The sequence below is a fragment of the Podarcis erhardii genome (genome assembly GCF_964252035.2).
Source record: "Podarcis erhardii genome assembly, chromosome: 5".
NCBI classification, from domain to species: domain Eukaryota; kingdom Metazoa; phylum Chordata; class Lepidosauria; order Squamata; family Lacertidae; genus Podarcis; species Podarcis erhardii.
The window spans coordinates 4,416,140-4,435,358 of record NC_138509.1 but is presented as its reverse complement, the minus strand read 5'-3'; the positions used below and the strand labels follow the sequence as shown (position 1 = coordinate 4,435,358).

At 43.5% G+C, this 19,219-nt stretch overlaps 1 protein-coding gene across 2 annotated transcripts in view; it reads right to left on the bottom strand.

Annotated features, from left to right (window-relative positions):
* Window positions 1-19,219, bottom strand: part of SULT4A1 (sulfotransferase family 4A member 1) — a 30,739-nt gene that overhangs the window by 6,283 nt on the left and 5,237 nt on the right. For both annotated transcript variants that reach the window (XR_014156349.1, XM_081861037.1), the window contains exons 2-6: window positions 7,570-7,700; window positions 5,469-5,549; window positions 5,231-5,357; window positions 3,012-3,106; window positions 1,226-1,364 (exon numbers count right to left, since the gene is read on the bottom strand). Coding sequence is in view for 1 of the 2 variants with exons in the window: in XM_081861037.1 (XP_081717163.1) it covers window positions 1,226-1,364; window positions 3,012-3,106; window positions 5,231-5,357; window positions 5,469-5,549; window positions 7,570-7,700 (573 nt within the window). In the remaining variant the exon portion in view is untranslated. The remainder of the gene's footprint in view (window positions 1-1,225; window positions 1,365-3,011; window positions 3,107-5,230; window positions 5,358-5,468; window positions 5,550-7,569; window positions 7,701-19,219) is intronic.

The window sequence follows — 19,219 nt, the reverse complement described above, 5'->3', positions numbered from 1 at the left end:
GAACAACTGTGGCCAGACAGAATTAACAAAAAGGTGACAATTTGGTTGTTCTTCTTTTGGATACCTTGGGCTGAAGAAGGTGGGAGAGACAGAGCCACTGTATTCTCTGTTCAGCAAACACATTCATTACACTTCCAATAAGCTGGTATTTGTGTTTGTGGGACAAACCTAATAAATATGTGCTCCACAGTGGCAACGTCTCTGGGCCATACTAGAAGTGACAATGGCAGTTCAGTTTGTTTAAACATGAGGGGGCAATGGGGGGGGAGAGAAGAGGTGTGGAAGATCAAATTTTAAAAGTGACAGGTGTTCATCGGTGAGGGGAGCTGAGCCGTTGTATTCCATTTCCCTTAATCATTTGCAAACCCCCCTTTCTAGATCAATAGAACAGCTCACATCTGGGAGGGTCTTCTTCTTATGCCACATTCCACACTCTGAAGAGGTGAAGGGCTGTCTCCAGCCCAAGAGCTCAGTGCCAAGATGCTTACTTCCATTTGTCTCCACTGTCCTACTCTGTCGGTTTCCTTCTATTCCCCCAACAGCCCACTGGAAAAGCCAGCGCATTTTGAGCCAATCCATACATCAGGAAGCATGTGGTACAGCTCTTCCATTGACAATTTCCCTTTCCCAAACCCAATGGTAAAAAGGGACCAACAGAAAACTAGTATGCGGTGGAATCATCCCGAAGCACTATCTTTCCATGCTTTGCTGTTGTTGTTGTTTAGTCATTTAGTTGTGTCCAACTCTTTGTGACCCCATGGGCCAGAGAACGCCAGGCACCTCTGTCCTCCACTGCCTCCCTCAGTTTGGTCAAACTCATGCTGGTAACCTCGAAAACACTATCCAACCATCTCGTCCTCTGTCGCCCCCTTCTCCTTGTGCCCTCCATCTTTCCCAACATCAGGGTCTTCTCCAGGGTCTTTCCATGCTTAGGGAGGTGGTTTTTTAAAAAGGGGTGAAAAAATCCCAGGGAGCATTTTAATATCTACAAACATAAACCATTGCTTTCCAGTCCCGAAAAGGTTCTACTACATGCTTCTGAATCTGTAGGCAAGCTCCTTGGCATCATAGTAATTATCTGACGACAGAGAAAGGTGCAGCACTTCTATTTCAACCTCTGTATCTGCAAGTGCCGCAATTGTTGAGGCCCAAAAGACCCATAAGGATCACAGCACCTGCCTTCCACTTTTGCAAATATTTGCACTATATCGTGCCGCACACATACCCCTGCCCACAGGAAGGGCTTCTGCATTGCAGCACTGGTCAATGAGCTGGTGACAATGTTCCACCATGGACTCCAGCTGTGCTTTGTCATAAGAGACGCCCAGGAACCTCGCCAGCTGTTCGACCATAGTTGCCAGATCCTGTGAAGAAAGATTACATGAACGTGGCAAAAAAGAGAAAAGCCCAAAAGAGGGGAAGGTTAGCAATAACAAATGAGCCCTGCAAGCAGCCATAGAAGTATGTGTTAGCAGAGTCGAGAGCAGCATCCTAAAGTCAGTGGTATAGACTCATTTTTCAGATCCTAACTTAAGCAGCTGAATAGCTAAAATCAGATTTAAAGATTCCTTGCAAATGGCTTGTAATAGCGTTGTGAATATCAGTTTCCTACTGTAGGCGAATGACAATAGCCTAACTAGATATAAATGCTCTAATCCAGACAGGCATTCCCTAGGGGGGAACCGTGGCATGAATTGATAGGCACTGCCTGTGTGGATTCTGACACTAACCAAGCCCCATTCATATGCCCGTGCTCCTTGCACAGCCATCCCAACAGCAGCAGCCCAGGCCATTTTTTGCAGGGGAGGAAGAGAAGCAGAGGGCTCAGTTTAGGGCCACACCCCATCACAAACCAGTAATAGATGGCTAGAAATCTGAGAGGGCTCCTATTCACTCAGCTCCATCTCACAGGTTGGACTTTTTATGGTGAGAGCTGCCCACAAACATCCCTCTGCTCTGAGGGGGCAAAGTTGGAAACGAGACAAATAGTGTGTCTAAAAGGTGCTCTCTTTCAAAGGCAAAAGGGATGAAGGCTCCCCTAACACCCACACCCACGGTCCTGAGCACACCCTGCACAAGGAAGACAACTGACTGGCAGTTTAATTCTTTATTGACAAAGCACAAACTTACAGTAATTAGGAAGCTGAGCCCCCTTCCCCACTTGAGACTTGTGCTCTGAGCTAGACGGACGGAGCAACAGCGTGGCCACATAAACATCCAAACTTAAGTGCTCTCGTCTGACAGCCTGAGAGCAAGCAATCTGTGACTTCTCCTACACAGAAGCTGTTGCTATGCTTGGCTCTTCAAGCCCTTCCTGGTTCTAGGGGACATCAGGGGAGAAGACAGAGTGGGGAACAGGATTCAGCCACTACCACCTGGCCCTTCAGGCAGTGTCTCTCCCTCCACTCCTGGTGAGTTCTGTCCTGGCTCCTCCCCTGTGTCCCACACTCCGTGTCCCACACCCCTTCCCATTATCCAACTGCTCAGACCTCTCCCCAGCTCTGACTGCTACCTTTCTGGAGGCACAAAACCCTATGAATCACTACTCCTTTCCCCTGGATCACACCCCTTCACTCACACACACACACACACACACACACACACACACACACACACACACCAGAATGGAGGAAACTGTCTGCCAGCCCCAGAGCCCTGAAATGGCTTACTAATTTTCATTGTGATCCTGGCAAGGCTTTGGATTTGCCAAATTTGCCCCTCCATTTCATTTGGATTGCTTTGTTGTTTGCTTTCTTTTATTCATTTGACTAATGTGCTTCTCCTGCAATTTACCGTAATACCCCGTCTCATTTCAGAAACTGATAGCTTATAAAATATAAGCATCACTGCAAGTCACAAAATTCCATCCAATGGTAACTGGTATCAGTGAGCAGGGTATCTCTAGTTCTGATTGGAGATACCCTGGGGTGGGATGGGGGGAGTCCATAGGATGGGGGGAGTCCGTAGGTAACAAGGGAGAGGGGGGAGCCTTTTATATGATATGAGTTTACCTTGTGCATATCTTCATACTTGAGAAAGAGAACATTGGAGTCCATGTGATGTTGCCAAAACTCCTGCACATGTTCAAACCATGAACCGTATCCTACTGTAGAGACAGGAAATAGAATGGCTTAATACGCAAGGACATCACTTTTAGTTAAGTTTCTCTGAAACATAAAAGCTGGAAAGAAGTGCATGGACTGAATTTTGTTGCCTTGTTTTCTAACAAAAACTATGTTATATTATTTCTGAACAAAAATTTTTAAAGAGAGGAGTATGTACAGTCTTTACAATATAAGTATATTCAGAGTTATCCTTGTTTTGAATAATAAAAACCTCTCCAGATTCTGTGTGCAGGCAGTGTGAAAATTAAACACAAGAGAGAGGATGGAAAACCACCAACACATGTGAATCTGGTTAAGTTGCACTCACCATTTGCATGTTTAAGTCTGAATACATATTTCCTTCTGGCGCAGAACTTGACCCAGTTATGCATGATGGTTCCTACTAAAAGCTGAAACCCTGTATGGTTTAGGAATACATGACCAATGGCTTGAACAGCGATGTGACAACTTGAGTGGCACAAGGAGTGGTGGGCAGTGGCACCTGACTGGACCTAATTAATAGCGTCCGGTCTGTATTCCTGCCTGCGTCTCCCATACTGAACAGCTGCTTGTTTCCTGCTTCAGCTCAGAAATGAAGCCACATCAACGCACAGGTAGTTGCACATGTACTATAAGCAAACTAGAGGTGAACTACGTGGGATGTAATCCACTGGGAGCAGTCAAATACAACATTCCTTGTTTTGCTAGAGTGGACATGCAAGGGAATGTTTGGTCCAGTCAGTCGAAAGTTCCTCCTGGCCTGGAGCATCCTTCCTTGCATGTGACGACTAGGTGGGCATGACCTTCCCAGACGGGGCAAAAGGCCAAGTCACACAGCCACTTCCCTCTCTCTGACATTCCTGTTTGTCCTGTCTGCTTCCTGAATCACCTGGACTGGAGTGCTGGCTGCCACAGCCGTCTCCTGGTTATCTCCCATGTGGGGTAAACCTGTTTGTACAGGTTTGTAACTTTAAGCTTAAAGCCTGCCTTCAGGGATCACACTGTGCTCTGCCTGATCGTGAGTAAAACTATTTTTTGTTACTTATGGATAAGACTGTGGTGTCTTTATTCTTTCAGGAGGGATTCAAACTGCTTATTGTCTCACACGAGTTTGCAACCAGCTTTCTGCTGCGTAAGAAGGGGAATGCACACTGCTAAGTGAAGAAACTTGCTAGCGGAAGTTAGGAAGGATATTGATAAACAATATCTCTCTCCTACCACCCTCAACATTCCCACAAACTATCTACTGTAATATACTTTGGGCACTTGCTAAAGAGGTGGGCTGCCCATGGGGTAAAGGCCTCCAGAACTTTAGATGGGGCCACCTGAATGATGAAATAATCACCTACCCCTGCCATCACCATGCTGCCATGTTTTAGCTATGTGGTTAGTGAATGCAACTGGCAGCCCCATCTCTGATATGGAGCTAAATAAACCTTTTGGTAGCACTTGTAATCATCTCTGTCTTATTCTTCCTTCCAATGCAACTTTAGTGTCATCATAAAGGGTGCTTCATTTTGTCTATATTCACTCACTGCAATTCCATGGATGCTCAGAAGTGCACACCAATTCATTCAGACAGAGGCATCACAAAGGGATTAATTTCAGGGAAGGGACCCAGACTCTGCATACATGCCTCTGGGAAAGGAAATTTTGGGAGCACCCAAAAGCAATCTCTGAATATATTCGAATATATTTAGCGACTTCTGGTGACATCAGAGAGAATCTTCTGTATCTTACAGCTGCATTTCATGTGAGATTCATCTTTAGCAAGTGCCTAGGTCAGCCTTCTCCAAGTTGGTGCACTCCTAATGTTGTTGTACTACAACTCCCATCCTCCCAGTCCATTAGCCATGCTGGCTGGAGCTGAAGGGAGCAGCAGCCCAACAAGGCCTTGCGGTTCACAGGTTCCTCATTGCTGATGCAGAGCATCCATCTCAATATCCAAGGTGTGTGGTGGAGGTCCCTCCATCAGGTGAACACAAATGCCAACATAAACAGTTTGAACCAGAACTTTAGAGGCATTATAAGCAAGACAGTTTCACACTTTGTTCCTAAGAAGTGGTGCAGAAAAGAATTTGAAACATTAAAAGGTACTGCCAATAGCCAGAGTCAAACTTTCTTACACTTTTCATTCATGAATCTCCGACAGAACTCTTGAAATGTTCCTCTATAGCTCATGGTTCGTAGGGAGCGGTGAAACTGGTAATAAGACACTACCAGGTCTTTGGGGTTGCGAGCCATGTAGATTACCTAAGAACATGGAAATTATTCATCTTAATCAGTGGATATTTCTCTCACCCTACCCTGCTCCATTTCACAAAACACACAGGGAAGAAATAATACAAAGCTAACCATTCTTACCTTGGACTCACCACTGTGTAGGTCTGAAGGCAAAAAACGATACGGCAGGTGGCTTTTGATGAGGCGGGGAGACGTAAGCTCCTGTAAAATACATGATGGAAAATAAACCAATAAATAATATATCCCTCCTTCTAAGTGATCCAGATTCCTCTTTGTTGTGCTCCTGTATTCATAACTTCCAGTTTCGTATTTCCAGCCAAAAGCTTTGGCGGTTCAGACACCAAGTTACTACTACAGGAACATGCATGCTTTGGTTTCTTTGCTACGCAGTCAACACTCCTCTCTGCTGCTCAAAAGAGCCACGTGGTTGTTACTAGTTTCTGTGCTGCTCCAGTTGCACATGAATCAGGCCACATTCCCAGTGCCTGGGCATTTTGAGCAGCATGTTATACAGAGAGACACAAAACTAAGACCCAAGGTCAGGAAGGTGAGTCAAAAGGGACTGGTGCAGCATTTTAATGAGCAATTCCAGCAAACTACTTACTTGCAGAGTTGTTAAGGCCTCACTTTTCCAGCACTAGACTAATACTCCATTTCAGAAAAGAGAAGGGGGGGGGGTCTATTAAAATCTACTGATCAATGGTGTTCTTTCCCATTTAATTCTTCCTCCCTCCTCCACACCATAGATTCCAGTAGGGGAAATATGAGAGCACAGACGCTGCACTGCCCTCAGCTGACCCTGGAGAAATGTAGAGCAGCTGCCCACGAAGGTTTCATTTTAGCTAGAGGGATGCGCCAATGAAATTAAATAGAACACACCACTTGAGAAAACACACCGGGGGCTGTTTAAGAAACAAAAACAAAAACTGGTGCTCCTCTCTAGTTACACACCCCTGACTTACGCACTCCATGCAGTTTCAGTATAATGTTTTGATAGGGAAGGATGCCCTGTCTATTGGATAAGAGTGGAGAGCAGGACTGCTGTGTTGTTTTTGCACATTTCTTGTGATGCAGAAATCCCCTTTGGATACATTTTGCTGCATCTAGCTATCCATTAAATAGACTCCCAGGTGTGGCTTAAAAGCAGGCTGGTGTGACCATATTCCAGGAAACAGCAAGAAGACATCAAAGGGGCGTTGTCTCACACCTCTTAAGAATGCATGGAGAGCCCTGCCGGATCCGTCCAAAGTCCCGTCTAGTCCAGTATTCTGCACTCCCAGTGGCCAACCAGATGCCCTTCCATGCCTGTTATGCCCTTCTCCTGAAATAGCCACGTGCTCAGTAAGTAGTGGCAATAAAGAACTAATTATTCCTGACCTCATTAAAGGGAATTTTTGAGTTGTGGTTTAATATAATTCTAGAGCATTTAAACCATGAAAAGCTATCTTTTAAAAATGAGTGGGATGGGGAGTAAATCTAAGAAACTTAAAAAAATAAAAATCTACCCAACCACCCACCTTCCAGGGTATATTTTCATTTAGAACAGTGCTTTCCAAGATTCAGGTTCATGATGCTATATGCCAGTGATGTGTTTCATGTTAAGTTGGAGCTGGAAAAAACATACTTCATGGATTTTGTCGGGTTCAAGCTTGATAAAAATTTATTTCATTGCATAGGTTTGGACTAGATGACCCTCGTGGTCCCTCGCAATTCTATAATTCTGTTATTCTAAGTCCCTGCCAATAGACTTGCAGTCTAATAAAACATGAAACACAAAAGAAGAAAATGGGAAAAGACTCCAAATGATGAAGAGAAGAGCCTGTGTTAAAACCCAAATCAATGTGTTTGGAATATTTACTTAAAAGACAACAAAGAAAAGACCTGATGAATTTCCAAATTCTGATGGGAGAGAATACACAGTTCCTCTTTGGCACTTCCTGGCAACATACAAAGCAGCTGCCTTGGGACACTCCACTTTCAGAACAAGAAAGGTAAACCTTTCTCTCGCTGAAGCACTTAAGCAGCTGAATGTTACCTGAAAGCATAATATATCTTACAAAAATGTTTCAGCAAACTATTAGGGCAACCCAATAAATTATGAATCATTCCAGTACACTTAGGGGGAATTAAAAGGGAGCTCTGAAAACAGAAGCCAAATAAGCAGAGGTAAAATGAAAATAATTGCAACTGGTCAACACGTTTTCAGTCGATTAAGACGTACCTTGATAATGTCCAGTCCAGGCTGAGGATACTCTAGGACTGGAAGCTGCTCATCTATGTTCATTAACCCAATTTCATCGGGATCGGCTCCCTGGCTCACCAGATACACCACTTCCTGCAATAAGCTGGTGCCTGCAAATCAAATAAACATGAGATAACAGATGGCAACCCAGACATTATTTGCTGGAAGGGGTCGATATGAGTGGTAGCCAATGCATCCGGAGGCTAAGATATTACCTCTGGACATAGTGGTTTAAGAACCTTTTAAAAAATTATGTAAGCTATCATCACCTCATGCAGTAAGCTTGGTTGCACACCCATTCTGGTCAAAGATCTGTAATGTGGCACCAAATCATCTCCTTAATTTATATATGACTGAACAAGGAAAACACTCAGAGGCTGGACAATATCCACAGGTTAAAACCCCCAAAAGCATTGCCTCATGAGTGCGCTCTGGATTATATTTCTCAGGGCTGCTTTTGCTAACCCAATCGTTTCAAAAGTGCAGCATAAAGCAAATTGCTGCTGATATCTCCCGGAAAGAGGATGTGGTCTCCATTTCCTCCCCATTTCAGCTCCCTGTATAGTATGTTGAAGGAATCCATTAGCTTAAGAGTTCCACCTGAGGAATTTCTGGACGCTAATTTTTGTAAAGTAGTCGGTAAATAGTATTTTTCGCTCCATAAGATGCACCTGACCATAAGACGCACCTAGTTTTTAAAGGAGGGAAACCAGAAAAGAAAATATTCTGAACGAAACAGTGGATGTATGACTTTTGTGGTTCATGCTGTGGCCGCAGGCATGTGATTTGACAGTGAGTTTGGGTTAGCCCAATGCAAAAATCCTGAGGATCCATGTGGATCCGTGCTTTGTAACCACGTTTTTGCGCCACTGCAGCCCCATGAAACAGTGGATGCGTGATTTTTTCGGTGTAGGCTATAGCCATGGACATGCTATGTGACCCTTATCTCGCTTCTGATCGCTTGCGATCAGCAGCTTTGTTTCAACACCCACTTCACTCTTTCAAAAAAAAAAAAAAAAAAAAGCATGATCTGCAATTCGGCTCCATGGATCACGCATTTGCTGCATAAGACACACAGACATTTTCCCTTACTTTTTAGGAAGAAAAAAGTGTGTCTTATGGAGCGAAAAATACGGTACATGACTTAACAGCACTTTGAGGAAAATATACAAAGAAAATAAACTAAGAGCTGTTCAACAGTGGAACAGGCTGCACCTCCACAGGCACATACCTCCACATGTGGTGGGAGTGCCCCGAAATCCAACTCTTCTGGACAACAGCCATACGAGAAATATGTAAAATAACTAAGCAAGTATTAGACATCACCCCAGAATTGGCCCTACTAAACATCTTCCAAGACAACAATGCCCATTTACACCACAAAGAACTCATAACCCACCTACTTTCAGCAGCCAGAAACACCATAACCAGACACTGTAGGCATGGACCAATGGTACCAAATATTATGGGAAACAGCCCTACTAGAAAAATTAACCAACAAACTGAAACTGACACGGGGACAAATAGAAGAAGATACCTGCACCCCTGTATGGCTCCCCTTTATCACATGCACAGCCCAACCAGACAATGACAATAATCCACCAACAGCATACAAATCAATATGGCTAACCTGATCCAAAACACCCACCCACCCCACTCACACACGAAAACAAAGATCGCCACAGCCAACCACAAATGAACAGCCACACCCTGGGACAACCCCAACCTCTCTCACCACCAAAGGAACACAAATGATCAGCAGAAAACCTACATACATTAAGCAAAATAGAAACATCGCCACCCGACCCCCCCATCTCCCCCCTCCCCCCCAATGTCTCAACAAATGAAACTGATTTGTAAAAATGTTACATGGAAAAAAATACGAGAGGCATTACATATACGTCTGTAAAACAAGAAAATCTTTAATTAAAAAAAAACCAACAACAGTGGAACAGACTCCCCTGGGAAGTGGTGGATTTGCCCTCCCTGGAGTTTTTTAAGCAGAGCTTGGGGGCTCCTCTGCCATGGGCGCTTTAGCTGAGATTCCTGCATTGCAGGGGGTTGGACTGGATGACCCTTGGGGTCCCTTCCATCTCTACGATTATATTCCATGATCTCCCATTCCAGTTTGTGTGGTCCTCTTTCTTGCTGGCTCATGTCCTCTTTTGGTATTAATATTAGTATGTGCACATTTTAAGGAAATCCAACAACAAACTATATTCCAAAATTTGGGGGGAGATTTACCTTTTGCAAAAGAAAAAAATCCTGAGCTTTTGCACTTGTATTCCTCTTAAAATTATCCTTCCCCCCCCCCAACAAAAAGTAAAGGTACCTGTATTGACCAATAAGAAAAACACCCACCCCAACTTCCCTGTTAGGGCAATATACCATATTTTTCACTCTATTGGACGCACTGGACCCCAGGACGCACCTAGTTTTTAGAGGGGGAAATCACGGGAAAAAATATTATTCCCCCCCAGCCCCAAAGAGCAACGGAAAGGCTGGAGGGGCGCGCAAGGCTAAAGACGAAGCCAGGGCAGCGAGCAGGATGGATCGCGCTGGCTGCCCTGGCTTCCTCTTTAGCCTTGCGCAGCCTCCCCCCGCCGCCGCCCCGGCTGGAGAGGTTGCGCAAGGCTTTTCTAGAGGAGGGAGAAGGGACTGACTGGCGGTGTCAGTCCCTACTCCCTCCTGGGGAAAAGCCCGCAAGAGCCGCGCGAAGCTTGTGTGGGGCTCTTGGGGGCTTTTCCTGCCTGTCTCCCCCCTGCATTCGCTCCATAGGACGCACAGACTTTTCCCCTTAGTTTTTATGATGGAAAAAGTGTGTCCTATGGTGCGAAAAGTACGGTATTTATCAGACCAATCAAAAATTCACAAACTGGTGTGCCAGCTTTCAGGTTCTTCAGAACACTTCATCAGGCTGGATAGCAAACAAAAGTTAATATTTAGTTTTTGTATCTCCAGAGATGGGGAGTCAGGCAACACATTTTAATTTTTGTTTTTCCTTCTATGGACATGCAGAAAAAGGCATGGCGGAACTTCAGTCAAACTTGACACTTCTAATTGCGATGTCTCCCTCCACTGAGAATATTTTTGCAGAATTTACCCCAAGGCAATTAGGGAACTTGACCAGTCTCCCCTCCCCCCCCCCCGGGGCTCCCCACGTCACCTGCCTTTACATGGCAACGAAGGAATTATCTCTTCAGGAGCTGATGGCGTAAGTTCCCTAGCTTGGATTTCTCATACCTTGGGTAAAAATCCCTTTGCCTGTGTCTGTCAAGGCTCATGGGAGAGAGTCAGCAGGCAGACCCAATGTTGCTGCCTTTTGTTCCTTGCACAATTCAAAATAATGGCCTCTTTTAAAAAGTAGGGGCTGACCAGTGTTAGAAACTGAGATGTGAAAGTGAGGAGCTAAATGGCACCGTAAACCTAGGTTATGGGCGCAGCAAGGGCATGTCTAGACACATTTTTTATAACAAGAATACAAAGCTGAAAATGAATGAACTGCAGCTAAAATATTATGTTTGTTTTTCATGTGGTCTGGTCCGTCCCCTGCCCACCCCCCACCCCCTAATATTCTTAAGAGGATCTCTTCTCCAGTCTTCACAGTGTAGCTGGAAGTGGGAAGGCAGAAAAATGTCCTTCTTTCCTTCCACTCTGCAGTTTTAATCTGAAATCTTCAGCGCAGTACTGCACCCAGAGCTCAGAAACTGCTTGTGCTAATGAAATGCCCTGTCGCAAAATGTGCCTAGAACAAGGGGAGTTTGGGACACTGGAGCTGACATAAGTCAGCTCCAGTCAGTAGCAGAAGAACCCTCCCCACATCCGAGGCAGCACAGCCCGTATGGACTGTGCATGCGCGGAAGCCCCTACAATCACCGTGCGCAAGAGTGGCAGCCTGTATGGATGGCACGCAAGAGGTGCCCATACGGATTGTGGGCGCCCTCAGCCGCTCTACAGCTGGGGAGAGGCAGGGGCCATCTTGTCACCCCTCCCAGAATGGCACCCGGGGTGGCCCTCCCCCTCTGCCCCCACTTCCTACGCTACTGGCTCCAGTCACTATAAAAATTGATAGTTGTGGACACATCTTCCCATATACAGTCAAACCTTAGGTTACAGATGCTTCAGATTGTGCGATTTCGGGTTGTGCACTGCGCCGATCCCAGAAGTACCAGAATGGGTTACTTCCGGATTTCGGCGCATGTGCAGAAGCACTAAATTGCGCTTTGCGCATGTGCAGAAGACCGAATCGCGACCCGCGCATGTGCAGACATGGCACTGTGGGTTGCGAACGTTTCAGGTTGCAAACGTGCTTCCCGCACGGATCATGTTCGCAACCTGAGTGTCCACTGTACTGTGGAAGAGTTTCTTTCCATTTTACTGCTAGGAAATTTCAATGTAGTTAGCAACAGTTGCTATACTGTTTTAGATGCTAACATTTACAATAACTGCATCAGAAAGGCTCAGACTCAGAATGAAGACAGACATATAATTTCCAGTGCTGGAAGTGGTTTTAGAGGAGAATAGGACATTATTTTGCAACCTGGGGTGACCTCTGGGAAAAAAGAGGGCCCTGTAGGTTTCCATCATGGATTTTAGCATCAGGACACAATTATGTAGGGCAATTATGCTGCCTCTTAACACAACTGCAGTAGCTCAAGTGAAATCTACACATATACCACAGTGACTTCATGTTTGTCAATGTATAGATTGATTATATTAATGACAGATCTGCATTATTCAGTTCCAGGGTCAGAAGGTGTTCCTCTACCATTCCATTGTTTAATTTGTTTGCTTTGCATTGCCAGGAACCTTTCGGATTTATGTTGTTCCCTTTCCGGAAAACGGCAAGGCATGGGTGCTGGTGCCAATGTCAGGTCTCGTAGTTGCTAGCAGGATCAGGATTCTCAAACAATTGTAATAACATGGTCAGGGAGATGCACAATGGCTGAAGTAAAACATAGGCGGATCAGCCAAATGTGACCACAGCTTCTGGTTCTAAGCCGGAGTCAACATGAGAAAGCTCACTTGAAGGAACGGTGCCAGTGTCAGTATAATGGATATATAGTGTCAGGCTGGGATCAAGGAGACCTGAGTTCAAATCACCGCTGATGGGTGAACTTGGGCCGGTCATTTCCTCTCTCTCAACCTTACCTGCTTCACATTCGTCATGAGCACAAAACAGATAACTCAGGGATAATCAATGTGGTTTCCTCGAGAGGTTGCTGGACTCCAGCTCCCATCATCCCTTGACCATTAGCCATCTGCTGTCTGGGGCTGATGGAAGATGGAGTCCAACAGCCTCTGGAGGAACCAGGCACCTGGGATAATGGCATGTAGGCTGGCCCTACTTCCCTAAGGGAACGCAGAATAATTAGTAGTAGCAAAAGGGGTGGGGGGCGCATATGGAATCTACCAGGTACAGATGAACTAACTGAACTCAATCGTGGAAAAATAGGAATCACAAAAAGAGTTAATTAATATGACAGGCCAGTTAGTATGACAGGTAAATAACTTCTGGTTTTAATGGTTTTAGAAATGGTTTTAATTACTTGATTTTATCTGGTTTATCAGTAACTCATAGTATTTCTGGTAAACTGCTTAAAGGTTTTCTTACAATCAAGTAGAATGTACATTTTGTTAAATAAAAACAAAACCTAAAGATATCAGTTTTTAAAACATCAGTGTTATGAATGAAACTCTAATCTTGAATGTACTTCAGGAAACCATCACTAACTAGCAGAAAATGGTCATAATTTTTTTTATGGGCAGGAACAAAACCTGAAGTGGCTTGAAACATACCCTTTAAGACCAGTAAAAGATGGAGGACTATCCCTCCCTTGTGTTATTAAAAAATATTACAAAGCAGCTGTGTGAGCTCATTTGAGGGTCTGGTTAAAATACAAAACAACATCAGTAATTGAGTAATACAGTAAAGCAACAGATTTTTTAAAAAATATACTATGGTATTGTATCAGAATGAACCCTGCTAGATCCATTAATAATTTTATTTGGATATATTAAGCATAGTTTTACCAGACCTGGTAATAAAGATGCTAACAGCTACATTTATGTACCCAGATCCTGCATAACATCCAGATAACCACCCTATTCCATTAGCCTGACAGTATGCTTTTTAATTAGGAATGAAATGCCTCCGTTTTCTATCTCCCCCCCTTTTTTTTTCTTTTTTGCTTATTCTAGGCTTTCTTTTGCTTATATTCTGTACTATACAAACTTATTTAAAAGACATTGCCAGGTTAATATTTTTCTCTCTGTTGACACAACTGGAATATGCTGTAGTAAAAAAAATTACCTTGGGAACAATATTCATTTTTATTGCAGATATATGTGCTTAAAAAGATAATTAAAACCTTCTATATTTATATTTATATGTGTGTGTCTTATTTATTTATCTTTCTAGATTCCTTTGTTATCTTTGTAAATCAATTTTTAAAACCAACAAAAGCTGTATACTAGATAAAAAAATTACAGGGGCAGGAAACAAAGAACAAAAATTCCCAGTAATTATAGGACAAACAATTGTAAGCTGTTAAAACAAGCAAACAAGAAGAAATATTTTACTGTAGAATTTTGGCAATGTAAGTGCCTGAAATTTGGCATGATTGTGGCAGACGCCGAGATAGCCCCTAATTCTATGCAGTTTGTACAGATGGTCTGGATTGTATTAGTATCTATAACCGCCATATTGGCTGCCATCATAGAGTTGAGGCAGAATCCCCCCACTGTTAATGGATGAGCTGAGCAGGTTTCCCAGAAGATGTTGGACTCATCATCCCTATTGAATTCTCATCATCCCTGATCATTGGCCCTGGCTAGGGATGATGGGAGTTCTCATCAAAAAAAAATATCTGGGGACCAAAATTTGAAGAACAGTAGCTTAAAAGGTAAAGGTAAAGGACCCCTGACAGTTAAGTCCAGTCGTGAACGACTGAGGTTGCGGCACTCATCTTGCTTTACTGGCTGAGGGAGCGTCTGTAAGTCACTAGCTTTCAGACCCCAAAATAGATAAATTCAGAATAACTGGACTCCAACTGCCAGAAACAAGAAACATTTTGACTTGCCTACAGAATGGCGAGGTCATATTTTGCCTTCAGATAGAGCGAGGAAGCACAGCACATGCAAACACCGCCAGGTTTAGTCCCTCCAGATAGGGATGGGAAATTCTCCTTTCTGATACTTTGCAGAATCGCTGGTAGTCATCGTATATCAGCCTTCTCCAACCGGGGAACCTTGGATGTTTTGGACTGCAACTCCCATCAGCTGTGACCACCATGGTAAATGGTCAGGGTGATGGAGGTTGTAGCAGACAGCATAACATTGGAGGAAGGCTGGTGGAAGAACATTGAACCACCTGGACCCCTTAAGACAGCTTCCTCTGTTCTGTTTTTTTATATATATATAATTTTTATTGGTTTTCCAACACAAATTAAAGACAAAACAACACATAAACAAACAAGAACATACAAACATGTATAATTTCAAAAGATTTTCTCCTAAACCTTATTTCCTCGACCTCCTCCACCTCTCCCTTCTGTATTATAATTTCTTTACTATCTATTCAGCAAGTTCTTATAACTTATTTCACAACCTTAACTTAATAATTTTGTTAAACCATACTATTAATTTCCTTTTTCTTCTTTCTTTCATTCCCCAATTTATCTTTAAAACCTTATAACTATTTAATTTAACAAACACCCAATTCTAACTTAATCTTAAACCTTTTTCCTAAAGTCGGCCCAAATTTCTCTTCCACGATTTTCCACATTCCATAAAATTTACAAACAAAAAGAAATAATCATATAAACAAGATCTAACAAATTATATCACCTTTCGGATTCCCAAATCTCACCCTCCCTTTCCCGGTTTTGATCCCCAAAGCAGTATCTATAAAAACATCCGTTTCTCAGCCTGGGTCCCAAACACCAGAGGCTTTTAAATCTCTTTCAGTTTCTCTCTGCCAGTCTTTTTGGTAGTCCTTTATTTGGTAGTCCTTTGATTCCAACGCCAACTCTCGAAGAAGCTCTATCCCAATCAGGTCCATTTTTCTTCCGAGCAGGCCTCTGTATTTAGAAATGGGGCTCAAATTTTGTTTCTTAAATCTTTTAAATCTGTATGTCCCAAAAGCTCCCATTTCCATCTCAATCAAATTTATGCTTCCAGGCCTCTGGCTCAGCTTCAACTTCTGCAACCTTGTAGCTTCCTCTTTAATTTCCAGCATGTCTTGATATGTCTCTTGGGATTTTTCGAACTTTGTTTCCTCAGCTGCAGCTGTTTCTGTTTCAACTCCATGGGTTGTTTGTTCAAAGTCAAAAACTTCTGCCAGTTCTTTTCCTGCTCCCACAGAGTTATTTACAATGTCATTCAGTTCTGTTACTTTTGTTGTTAAAATGTTGCTCTGCTCCTGGAACTTTCCCAGGAGATAAAATGTTCTAGACAGCTCTGCTAGTAAATTTCCACTGGCAGCCATTTCTTACAATGTTCCAAAACTCCCCACTAGGGGGAATCTATTTAGTTGATGCCCTTAAAATTTCAATCCAATAAACCAAAATATAACTTGTTTTTCTTTACTCTCAGCTGTTTAAATCCAAATCTAAAAGAAGTCCAACCAGCAGAATCACCAAAAACGACGTTTCCTTTTAATTCCCAACTTTGACAGCTAGCTTGACAGCTGTCAAAGTCCGTATCTTTCCAACAGGCTCTTTCGCAGATCGCACCCGGATCTCGGGGGGTTACACTTTAAATTAAACCAGTTCTAGTCCTCCAGCAAGCTCAATTGTACTGTCCAATCGCGAAGATAGTAATTTTCTTCCAAAAAAACCAACTTTTTCTCCCGGCTTTAGTTGGCTAATCCTTGCTTTAGCTTATCTACAGAACGGGGGGGGGCGGACTTCCTTTTTACGCTTCCCCCCGATCGTACCGAATTTGAAGAAAATTTACCTTTTGAATCCAATTTCCGTGTTCCTCACAGGTTGTTATTTTTAGTCCAAATATCAAAGGAAAAAGTCAGCGCTCTTCGGTCATGGCTCGCGGCTTCACTCCACTGAAGTAGCGGTCTACTCACAGCACCACGCCACTCTCCATACCCTCTCCAAAGCCTTTAAAAAGGCTCTTCGTGGGTCGGGGGGCGCTTAAGGTCACCGAGTCCGCGCCTGCGGTTTCTGAGGGTCTCCGCGTCGCCGTCGCGGCAAGACCCGTCTTCAGTAGAGCTCGGAGGGAATCCGCCATTACCCGTTCGCGCTAACCCGGAAGTTGACAGCTTCCTCTGTTCTGGCTTGCCAGAATGAGGCGGCTCAGGGGCTACATGCAAATGTGGGACGTCGCCACTTAACAAATAGTTGTCTATATCCACCCTTATGTATCACTTTTGTGAACCTCCAGTTCACAACGGTTATGTCATTTTTTCTTTTAATAAATTAAGCCTGGACTCTGGGCTTAAGTAATGAGTTGGTGTATTTACTGCCACAAGCTACATCTGTAATGCCGCTCAATCACTTCATGGCGGCAGCAGCCAAAGGCACTTGAGAAAGTGAGAACAGCAGACCAGCTGTAGTTTGCATCAGCCCCGGAGATGCTTGCTTGCTGCTCACAGCTGATTCTTCCACAGACCAAAATCTAGCAAATAACATGTGCAGTGCCACTGAGAGAATGAGGGCTTCGTTTTGAACAGCTCTGCTGTGTCAAGCTGCCAGATTTGCAAGATGAAAAAAGCAGTACAATAATTTACAGCATTGTCTCCAGGAATAAAACACATTCATATGTGGCAACCCTAAAGGCAACCCTATGCAACTGCAGAAACATATAGTGGCAAATCTTTGCAGTTCATAGTGGCCCTAAACAAACAGGCTTAATTTTAGGGTATTTATACTATCCTGTTTCTGCAGTGAACTGTGGCTGGCATCTGTTTAAATGAGGTCAGATATTAATTTTTATTTATACAAATATTTATATACAGTTATGCCATTAAAAAAAATCAAAGTGGTTTACAACAATGATATCTATATGCAATAGAAATGTTATGTTTGGCACCATGGCTGACACTGACACAATCATAGTATCTAAATCACTGGAGCCAATCAATTTTACCCTCTAAGTGAGTGACCAACCTCCAGACCACATAGCATTGCTCCTCTGGGCAACTCCTGGAAGATGCAACAGAGACAACAAAGAATGATCTCTTCACTGCTCCCTCAGCCACACATTAGTCTGAGTGTGCTCCGTCGGCAATAATCCCAAAATTTCCAGCCCTATACTTGCTTCTCAATAGGCAAAGCAGGACTGGGGGCAGATGTAAGGGGAAAGTGATGGGTTTGCCAAAGGGTGGCGCTGAGCCCTTATCTCTTCGCAACACCTCACCAGACATTTCCCCCCACTTGACTGAGAATTCCATGGTTATCACCCAACTTCTACTGCTGCCCTGGCCTTCTTTGTTTTAGAATCCACATTCACCTCCACTTATGTGGTTACAGGGAAACAAGAAGTGTGGGTTTCTTTTTGGGAATAATATCTGCAAAGCTACTTTTGGAGAGATGTGCAAGTTTCTGAATGCAGAATGAATTTGTGCATGTCCGTCATGCAAGTCCCACCAGCAGCTTGAAAATAGGAAGAGCAAGCGCCATGTGCTTTTTGTTCTCTGCAAGTGAATAGAGTCTGAAGGAGATTAATGCTCAAGAGAGTGGTGTTTATAACATGTGCCTGGAGATAGCAAATCAGAAGAATTTTCGGGGGAAAGTCTCCATGTAATTATACAAGGAAAAGTTGAAAGTGGAAAAGTTGACAGCATTTCCCTTTCATCCAGCAAATAAAAACATCCTGGTACATACATGTAACAATTCAAAAAGTGCAACTAGAGCTAATGCTTACAAGGCCTAAATCAATTTTAAATTAACCTCAACTGGGGTCTGTTCTGCTGTAATATACAATCTACATAAGCACTAGAATCACAAATGTTACCACTTTTCTTGTTTTCCTTTGCGGACAAGAGAATCCCATCTTTGAATATTTCCCCAGGTCAAAAACACCTTGTGTCTGGTTATGGTGTGGTTAAGAGACACATTCTTAGCATACTTGCAAGGAATCAAGCCTTAAGGAAAATAACAATTAAGCAAAGGCTGCAACAGATATGAATCTAGTGCAGGATTCATAAAAGAGAAACGTTTTAAAAGACTTGGGAGGGGGAAGGAATCAAGTAGAGCTTTTAGTGCTTTGCTTCCTGCCTGCCATAAATATTTCAGATGTACAGCTAAAGAAAGCAATAAAGATGCAGCCAGCCAATTCTAATGTGGCATTTGCACGCTACTGCTGCATCAGTGCAGTCTACCACATTCAACTGAACATTTGCCCAGGACATGGCAGAGTCCTTAACAGTAAAAATGATGACTGAATACTGCAATAAGCAGGTGCAAAAAAATACTTCATTCAGGTGTGTGCCCTCTTCTCCTGAAGCTCTCCTACACTGTGCAACAAAGATATTATTTGTCCAGGGTGGTATCTCCTGCACCTTGAATCCATCTATAAGGGGGGGGGGGCAAATTACCTGAACCTGAATCTGGAAATGGCAGCTGGAGGTTTTCAGAGGGGGAGTTTTGGCCTTCCAGCTACTCAATACATT